The following is a 10,294-nucleotide window of genomic DNA, read 5'->3' on the forward strand; positions in this document are numbered from 1 at the left end:
ATTGAAAACTTTAAAAGAGTGGGAGATAGAAGACGCATGAGCGTTGGATAATGAAAAGAAAGATGACTTTCTTTGCTTATGTTTTTCTCCATTAGTACATTTAATTTCTAAATTTAGAGAGTGTTAGATGGTGAGATAAAGTTTCATCTGGAAAATTTTCCGAAAAATATTATGCGTCATGCAAAGACACTAATGTATCTCTGATGATTCATTACTTGGGATGGGGATATATTCAATGAATTTGCCTATTCTACTGCTACTAATCAGTGGCGGATCCTGAATTTTGATGGCGTCGATTATGAATTGAGAAAGTGAGTATATTGTTTTGTGCATAGTTATGGTATAATTGAGTATTGACAACAAATAAATGTATGGAACCCTTTGTAATCAGGGGGGCGGATGTAGCCCTATAGTAACAGTTCAATTAAACCAATAATTTTAACGCGGAGCATAAAATTTATGTGTAAAATCATTAAAATAGCAATAAAGTATATATATGAATCCATAACTTTAAGTATATAAAAAGTAAGACTAAAAACCTTAAAGTTGAACTCGTAGAATTTAAATTCTGAATCTGCCGATATTTTAATGCTTGGCCTTATATATGGCATGATGGCACAAAACAACTTGCATCTCTTTCCCACATATATGCTTTTGGAACAAATAACATGGTTTTATTATTACTGCAAACTTTTTTACAGTTTAAAGTTTTTAGAAACTTAACAGAGTAAATTTAAACAGTAAGAAAAAGAACTAGAGTGGACTCAGGCATTTGTACTGCTTTTCTTCCACTTGCCTTCTCCAAAATGACATCAGTTCATCAAACTGCACATTACATAAATCAAAGTACTATTGTTAACATCATTCTTGTATTTAGGAAAACACTAATTGATATATATACTATATCAATTACATCCATAATTCTTCAAGTTACGAGATTGATCAATAGCAAGTTGAATGGTGTTGTTTGTTTTACGAATAAATTATGCAGGGATTATAATGCAGATATTGTAAAAAGGGTAGTTATAAAGGACAGCGCGGTGCACTAAGCTCCCCCTATAGCCGGATCACAAGGATCTATTATATGCAGGGTAAAACCCTGCATTTCTGCAAGAGGTTGTTTCCACGGCTTGAACCCGTGACATCCTGGTCACATGACAACAACTTTACCGGTTAGCCAAGGCAAAACGGGAAGTGATCGTCATTGGATAATATAGTGTATATGTTTTTTGGACGGATGTTTGTTCATTGCATGAAAAATGGATGAAAAGTTCTACTTCATGCTAACAAGTATAGCAACAACAAACATATATACCCAGTGCGATTCCACAAGTGGGGTCTGGAGAGGATGGCGTGTACGCAGATCTTACCCCTATCTTTATGGGACAGAGATACTGTGTCTGATCGACTCTCGGCTCAAGAAAAGTGTTTTCCAAAACAGGTTTTGAAAAATTCACTTCGAATGAAAAATTAAACTAGTCAGGCTTATATAACTAACATACCGATTTTTGTCCACGAATCTCAGGAAATGGTGTTGGATTTGCTTCTTGATCAATGCAAACTCTATGTTTTTCATCCATTTTTATTTCATCTTCTTCTGATTCACTAAGATCAAAATTAGCAAACTCATATGGGTCCAACTCAAAACTAACTTGCCTCTCCTGACCATGATTTCCTTCAGTTGATAACTCAGTTATCTTTTTAGGACATTTATACATAAATTCTGGCAATAGTAAACCAAACATGTACACAGACCAAGCTGGAAATAGTAAGATTAAAGACATTGAGATGAAAATCATAGCAGGAAGTAAAATTGGAAGAAAAAATAAGCCAAGAAAAAGAATGAAACATAGCTTGAAAACTAGAAGCATTGACTAGAATGCCTTATACTATAGTACTATATACTTTGATTAATGCTTTATAATGAAGATTGAAACTTAGGAAGTGAGATTGGAATTTAATGTATTTGTTATATTTTAAGTCAGCATATCTAGATTTTTAGAAGTTATGAAGATTGGATCTTAGGAAATGGAATTCAATATTTTGTTACATATCTAAGTCAGCCTATCTTGATTTAGTAAGTTCTCTAGTAGGTGAGCATTCAAGAAAGTGTTGACTAGAGTCGAACTTATTTTGGATCCATTTGGTAGTTGAAGGATCTGACAGAAGCCACATTCTGTCATTAATTTTTTCTAGGTGTCTGGTTCTGAAATTCACTTAACCGACTAATTATATTCGAGTAGACCTACAAAGAGGTAAAACGCTCCTTATCAACAGGTTCTTCGTTTCCAGAGCTCTAACTCAAGATTTGTAGCCTAGGTTGAAGGATCTCAAACATCGGTAAGTACATACTTGTATCGAGCGTTTACGTCAAATCAAAAATTAATTTCTGTAGTTAAAATTTAAAGTGAGAATACATATCATTTATTAAGCGTTTAAGTTCTGCGACGTTGTCAATATAACACATTCGGAATTTAAGTTTTATAAATTGGTAATGTAAAGATTCTTTTAAACTAACAGTGAATTTTAGCCTGTAATAACATGTTAGTTGCTACTATTTTTTCAATTAACGTTTAATAAGAGATTTACTTATAGTTACCTAAAAGTGACTTGATTGTTTAAATATTTTTACACCATCAATTTAAGCTCAAACACCATTTACACAATCAAGTCACTTATAAAGTAATTACAAATAAGTGTAATAAGCAATGGTTGATTACCGGGAAAATAATTATAAATGACCAGCTCTTACAAATTAAACTATATTAATAGTGCAAAAAAAAATTCTTTACGTTATTATTAATGACTCTTAACAAGAACTTCACAAAGCAAAAAAAGGAAAAGGAAGTAATTAGATTACTTTGTATTTTAAAGTACTATATTTATTCTTTTATCTCCTATTTTTATATAATTAGGTGTTGGAGTAAATTAAATTATTCGGCATGGCTACTTCTATCAACGCCATGATAATTTGTCAGTTATAATTAAAAGGCAAGGAATAATGTCTCTGACGTACCAATTAACAACTCAAGGACATGCTCTACGTGAACAAAATTTATGAACGAACTTATGAATTAACTAAATGTATATTTTTTACAAGCATTTCCTTTCTCATAGATAAAGAGATATGATAAATACATTCGTTATTAGTCTACTAAAATCTTGATATATTCATTAATGTCTTCTTATAATCGCGCGGAAGCAAGCGAACTTCGTAGTTTTTTTCATGTAAGAGTGGATCAACGTTTAGATAGATTGTTTTGTTTTGATCAATATAACGTTTAGATGAATTGCATCATTTGGTAAAAATAGCACGGGCTAGCTAGTTTTCGGACTGATCATTCAAAAATAGCCAGCGTTTGCAAAATCATTGAAAAATAACCACTATTTTGCTGCAACACGGAAAGTTCCAGCATAATATACTGGAGATCGGTGCACCTGTGTATGAACTTCCAGCATATTATGCTGGAACTCCAACACGCAGAAAGTTCCAGCATAATATACTGGAGATTGGAGCTAGTGGCGAAGTCAGAAATTTCTTTAAGGGTGTTCAATCTTGAACTAAGTGGAAAAAAAATTCCCAATAAAGGGTGTTCAATATCTAATATACCTCTAAAACCTAATATTTTACTTATATATACATTGTAATTTTTCGGCGAAAGGTGGTCAATTGACCACCCTTAAGGGAATGTAGCTTCGCCCATGATTGGAGCACATGTGTATAAACCTCCAGCATATTATGCTGAACCGGTATATTATACTGGAACTCCAGTATATTATGTTGGAAGTCCAGTATACTTATGCTGGAACTCCAGTATAATATACTGGAGTATTTTCCTGATTTTGAACAGTGTTTTCTTCATATTTATCTTTACATGAAAAGTGGTCAAATTTCGATTATTTTTAAAACTGTGGCTATTTTTGAATAACCACTTGTAAATCTAGCTATTTTTGAATTTCTCCCTATCATTTGACCTCGTTTCACAATATCACGAACCAGCAACATGAATAATAAACTTACAATATTACAAAAAAAAAAAGAAGAAGAAGTAGGATACGTGATAAATTGTTACTCCCTGCGTTTCAATTTATGTGAACCTATTTTCTTTTTGGCTCGTGCCAAAAAGAATAATCACTTTTCATATTTGGAAACAATTTATCTTTATGCAATAATTTATAACCACAAAATAGACGTACCTCATTTTACACAACAAGTTTAATTTTATTTTTCTTCGTAAATTTAGTGCTGAGTCAAATATGTTTACATAAATTAAAATAGAGTGAGTATAAAAAAGGTGGGATAAATGATAAAATTAGATAATTTTAGTAATAAGAAAGGGCAAAATGCAAGGGAAAAAAAGCACGGTAACAACGTGATCAGTCCAAATTGATGTTACATAAAGTGGTACCAATGTGTAGAGCTGTCAATATGGGCCTGGCCGGGCTAGCCCAGCCCAACTTACATGGACTTTAGCAATTGACGGGTTGGGCTAGGCTAGCTCACCATTTTGATGGACCGAATAATGGTCAGCCCACCCCAGCCCTATGTGGGCTATAGGCCCCCACGGGCCGGCCCATCATTTTTTTAAAATATATTTCTTTAAGTTCTGACCTAAAAAAAGATAATTATTTGAAAGTTAAAAAATATCTAATTGAAATGTTTGTGCAAAACTTAATAACTTATTATACTGCTCCAATATATCACAATAAACACTAAAAAAGTAAAAGACAAGATTATATTTCATTTACTAAAAGTCAAAAGTCAAAACAAACTATTCAAAAGGACGTACACGACGCTTATGAGATATCCAACACATCATATTTATCAAACACATTTGAATCCGCTTGTGACAAAGTTGTCTTAACATCTTCACTTTCATCTACATCTACAATTCATATGCAATATTAATAAGTTAAATATTAAGAATAATTAAATGCTAAAAACTAATAATATTCAAATTCACATAAAAAAATATTACTAGTTTGAGTTTGGCAAAAGTCGTGCAGCCAATTTCTAATAGTAACAAGTGTTTGGACGTTTTCAGAATGGATGCAACTTCTGTACTTTGTAAGAACACGTCCACCAATGCTAAATGTTGATTCCGATGCTACAATGGTAATAGGAATACTAAGTACATCACGCGCCATCTCTGAAAGATCAGGATATTTTCTAGAATGGTCCTTCCAATACATGACAACATCCATCTATTGAAACTTCTCAAGATCAAGCTTTGGTTCCTCTAAGTAAAGATCCAATTCTGACTTTCCATCGATAGAGGCAATATACTTTTTATATTTTAAATAAATATTTTTATTAGGCCCAAGGGCCGACCCAATCTAGCCTCAGTCAAGACTCAAGGGCCATCGGCCACGGGCTTACTCGGTCCGAGCTTAAAAGTTGCATTTTAAATAGGCTAAAAAAAATTCTAGCCCAACCCTGTTAAATTACGGTTAGGTTGGGCTAGCCCAATGACCAAGCCCATATTGACGGCTCTACCAATATAATGATACAAGAAAAATAAAATTTAAAATGATAATTAAAATAAATATTATATTAAAGTAATAAAATATAATATAATAGGTAATTACCATTCATGTGGCGACTTTTTCTCAATTACGAATAGAAGTGAAAAAAAAGAATAATTTATCGAGAGGTAATTAAATACTTAGTGAGGATCCCCCCGAAAGTAACAGTAGTGCCCTCACAACGGAAGATTGACACAACCCAGAGAAAGCCTGACTCCATTTTATAAAGTAAAATTAAATTAATGTGTGATTCTGCCCATTCTCTTTTTCTTTTGTTTTTCTTAAATCATTTCATTTCTCTTTGTAATTGCAATTGACGTTCTATAATTTTGTTGAAATTCGCTTAATTATGTTGAATGTTACGTAATTTTTTATGTTTCCGTTGTGTTTATAAATTGCCAATCATGCTTAGGGTTATCCAAAGTGTGGGAATAAAGCTGCTAAGCTTTTTTTAGGCTATACAAATTTAGTACTCAAATTGCTAGTGTATTTTTCCATTTCCATTTTGTTAGGGTTATAATAAAGTTAGGGTTAAAGCTGCTAAGCTTATTTCGGCGATGCAAAATATGTGAAATAACTAAGCTAGCGTTTGGGTATAAATTTGATTGAAACTTGAAAAAAGAGTTTTTGAAGTTGAGCTGAAAAATAATTTTTGAAAGTTAGAAGTTGTGTTTGGACATGCATTTTATTTGAAAAAAGTTGAAGTTTTGTGAGGGGAAGAAAAATTTTCACGAAAAAATTGCCATAAACCTGTTTTTGGGTACTTGAAACTTTTTGAAGTTTTTTCCTCAAAACATGATCATATTTCATAAACAAATATTTTTTTTTTATTTTTTTGCAAAATGAAGCCAAAATCTATGGCCAAATGGGAGCTAAGTTTCCCGAGTTAAAAAGAACACTAGGTGATTTCTTCCCATCGATTGGTGGATAGAGTTACTTGGTACATGTAGTTGGGGGAGGTAGCAGGTATTCTGTGGAATTAGTCAATGTGCGTGTAAGCTGGCTGGGGCACCACGGTTATAAAAAAAATTATTGGAACTTTTTCTCTCTCTCTTTATTGTGTAGCTATAGATGTCCTTAAGCTAAATAGAAGCAAATGAGTAATGTGGTTCTGTCCTTTTGATTTTTTCTTTAGAATTAATCATATATATACAAGGGCGGAGCTAGAATGCAGTCAGGGGGTTCGGCCGAACCCAGTAGCTTTGGTTCAAACCCTGTATTTGTCTTAAAAAATTCATTGAATATGGATAAATTATTAATTTAGAACCCAGTAACATAAAACGATTAAATCCCGAACCCATAAGCTTGAAATCCTGGCTCCGCCTCTGTTAATATATAGTCTTTTGTTTTAAAGTTGTCGATGGCATCCTTACTGTAAAGAATGTAGTTCTTTGATATTAAGAGGAGATTTATGAATGATTTCAATTAGAGCACAGCCTTTCTGTTCTTCTTACAGTTATAGCATGTCAATGTCGAAACATCATGTGCAGCTGTGTCAAGATAGTTTGGAGATTTTACTCATCTTTGTATTCTTGTTCATTTTCTACAGGTTCTTATTGGTGATTACTGTTATATGATGCCTCCTGAAGACAAAAAACATTGTTCTCAAACTTTACCTCCCGATGTACTTAGCAACCTTCCGGAGTATGTAATTGATTCCATTTTGATGTGTTTGCCTTTTAAAGATGCTGTGAGGACTAGCGTCTTATCAAACAATTGGAGATATAAATGGTGCGGACTACCAGAGTTGACGCTTGATGAAGCTGTTTGGACAACTAAAAAGAATTTGTTTTTTCATACAGCTGAAATTACCAAGATTATTTCCCACATTCTGATATTTCATGCAGGACCGATTACAAAGTTTATCCTCTGTGTTCCTAAGTCGAGAAGCTGTCATATGATTGATGACTTGATATATTTCCTCTCTAAAAATGGCATTCAACATTTTGTTCTTGAACTTCCATTCAGGGATGACCCACACAAATTGCCTTCTTCATTTTTCAAATGTTTGCAGTTGAGGCATTTGACTCTCCAGAAATGTTTAATAATTCCTCCACCGGCCTTCAAAGGATTTCATAGGTTAATTAGGCTGGAGCTATGTGAAGTTACAATATCTTCCGAGTGGCTTGGAAGTTTAATCTCTCATTGCTTGTTGCTCGAGCATTTGGTGCTGCATATTGCATATTCTTATAGCAAAGTCATTGTAATCAATGCTCCCAGGCTGAGATCATTTTACTTCGCAGGCAGTATAAGATCTATCCTTATAAAGAGTGCCCTTCTTCTGGAAAAACTTTTACTTACAGATAATGAAGCAGGTTATTTGGGGGCAGAAAAATGGGATATTGTGAAGTTTTTCGAGTCTTTTTCTGCTGTTGAGCATCTCTGCGTGAATATGGTAAATGTTGCTTCCTTACTTCAGTATAACGCATTTTCAATTTTTAGGCTTTGTTTCACCCTAAATTTTTAATATTTTTTTCCTAGTTATTTGCTGCAGAAGTAGGTGAAATACCAACAAGGCTTCCCTTTGATCTTAACTGTGTCAAACAGCTTTACATAACTGTTGATCTGTATGACTCGGCTGAGGTTTCATGTGCTTGTTGCTTGATAAGTAGCTTTCCATATTTACAATATATGGAGATTCAGGTACTCTTCTCTATAGTTCTTATGTTGTGGCTTTTTATTTTCAGAGAATTGAGTTTGGTCAATTTTTCTTAGGAGGCTTGTTGTGGTGATGGTGTAGCAGATCATCGAATGGAACTTCCCTCAGACGTGACATTTAATCACCTCAAGGAAGTTAAGCTAATACTTACTAGTGGCTCAATCATTGAGATGCAGCTTGCCAAGCTTCTGTTAGCCAAGTCTCCCCTGCTGGTGAGAATGCTAATCGAGTCATGTCGAGCTAAAGGAACTGCAACAGTCAAAAAACTCGTTGATGAGCTAACAACATTTCAAAGTGCATCACCTGAAGCAGAAGTTGTCTTCATCAAACGCTAGTACAAGATCAAGATTACGATCCTGTTTATTGATCTTCAGCAGTCTTTAATCAATCTATGATCGTTATTTTGGAAGTTAAATTGAATAGTTTTTTGGTTGAAAATGAAATTTTTTAATCAACCAAGTATAACTATATACAACTGCTAGCTCCTTTGGACTCTCGAGCTAGTTCTCCATATCCATTCACTACCTATCTAGTTTGCAAAATTGTCGAAGAATCCTGCTACATCTAGATACGAAGCTATTCAAACTATTCAACAGGTTTCTCCATTTGTGATTCTTATGTCCTTGAGTATGCATCATTTTTGGGTAGATGCGCGGTGGATGATTTGACTCGTCTGATGTGTAATTTGTCATGACAATGCTAATGGTTCTTGGACTTTACTTCATGAGTTGTTACCCTATGTGGTTAATGTTTATTTGGAACTTCAAAGTTAGGTTGTGGGTTGCTGTTTTAGTTTTCTACTTGTTCATATCCCCTGCATGGAAAACTTAAAGCATTCTCTCAAGTATTATATCTCTGTAAGGGTAGTAAAGCCATGGAGGACTGATACAAGGTAGAAGATGGCACTTGCTGTTCAATTTTCACATGTTTGCAGTTGAGGCATCTGTCTCTTGAACATTGTTCAATACAGGATTTATATGTTTAAAAAGTGCCCCTTAACTTGTAATCCTTACACTTTGGCCTATGAAACATTATATGGGGACAGGAAATTGTCATATTGTCAAGTATATTGAGTCTTTTCCTGCTCTTGAGCATCTCCACTTGAATGCCCATAGTCTTTAAGGAAAATGTGCTTTAACACTTTATTGAGCCTTTTGTCATAGCCCGCCACATCATCATGCATTGTAGGTGCCACTTGGCATATATGTTTGCCATATGGAAAGCTTACATATGATATGAAATAGACTAGCACATGTGGGAAGGTTCTAGAGAAATATGGAGATTTCTCATGGAATATCTTGGAACCCTATAGAATTGCTAGGAAAGCCCTTAGTAGATTCTAGTTATCTAGAAAATTCTAGAGAAATGACTTACTTGTAAATAATAAGGGCTTTGTGTAATAATTATTATATACTAGCCCCTAAGACTAGTATATAAATGGGCTATTCATTTGTAACTCATCAAGCAAACATTTCAAGTTCTTTCTAATACAAAGTTTTTTTTATCAATTCTTTTGTGTTTTTTCTAACAATCCCTTAGCGATCTTGAGTATAGTAACATTGACTTGGCATAGCAAGAATGTGAGCAAGTTGTGCAAGATCGTGAGCGAGTTATCAAGTGTCACACGTGTACGTACTTAGTTAACGACTAAGGACATGACACTTTTCATAGATGGAATATCTTTTGGGCTTTGAGTCATTCAGTATTTTCTTCCTAGTTCTTGGCTACGGGAGAAGGTGAATTATCAACAAGGCTTCCCTTTGATCTTAAGGTATCAAATGTCTTTGCCTAGTTGATGAAGTAAGAATGGAATGGTAGATACTTATCACACCCGGTGTCTACATTTGAATTTGCTATAAAATTCAAATATAGTTACAAATGAATTTTTTTTAAAAGTATAGCTACAAATGATAAACATAGTGTATAAGTTAGCTACACCATATACATTTTTTTTTTTTTAAAAAAATGTGATGCAAGCACTTATGTCTATAGTGGCTTCTTTTGTTTATGGATAGTAAAACAGGCAACTATCTCATTGATATTGGATATCTCAGTGGTCATACTCTTTTAGTGAAGTCAAAAAATCTTTTCCTATTGGATGCATTTTAA

The 10,294-nt window shown here is 33.7% G+C and overlaps 2 protein-coding genes across 3 annotated transcripts; one reads left to right on the top strand and one right to left on the bottom strand.

The window, feature by feature from the left end:
• Nucleotides 1-638: 638 nt before the first annotated feature.
• LOC109238752 lies at nt 639-1,878 on the bottom strand. The gene is made up of 2 exons (XM_019405222.1): nt 1,503-1,878; nt 639-825 (listed from the first exon to the last, which is right to left on the bottom strand). Exons 1-2 carry the CDS (start codon nt 1,869-1,871, stop codon nt 754-756), a joined length of 441 nt encoding a protein of 146 aa, XP_019260767.1. The 5' UTR covers nt 1,872-1,878; the 3' UTR covers nt 639-753.
• Nucleotides 1,879-5,666: 3,788 nt separating this feature from the next.
• LOC109238764 (F-box/FBD/LRR-repeat protein At1g13570-like) lies at nt 5,667-8,909 on the top strand. Of its 2 annotated transcripts, none has more exons than XM_019405238.1 (4): nt 5,667-5,770; nt 7,076-7,921; nt 8,008-8,169; nt 8,242-8,909. In XM_019405238.1, the coding sequence occupies exons 2-4, from the start codon at nt 7,100-7,102 to the stop codon at nt 8,518-8,520; spliced, it is 1,263 nt and encodes a 420-aa protein (XP_019260783.1). In that variant the 5' UTR covers nt 5,667-5,770; nt 7,076-7,099; the 3' UTR covers nt 8,521-8,909. The 2 variants fall into 2 exon arrangements, with proteins under 2 accessions (XP_019260783.1, XP_019260784.1); XM_019405239.1 differs by having other exon boundaries at nt 5,667-5,754.
• The last annotated feature ends 1,385 nt before the right edge of the window (nt 8,910-10,294 follow it).

Source organism: Nicotiana attenuata, unplaced genomic scaffold, assembly GCF_001879085.1.
Source record: "Nicotiana attenuata strain UT unplaced genomic scaffold, NIATTr2, whole genome shotgun sequence".
Classification (NCBI taxonomy): Eukaryota; Viridiplantae; Streptophyta; class Magnoliopsida; order Solanales; family Solanaceae; genus Nicotiana; species Nicotiana attenuata.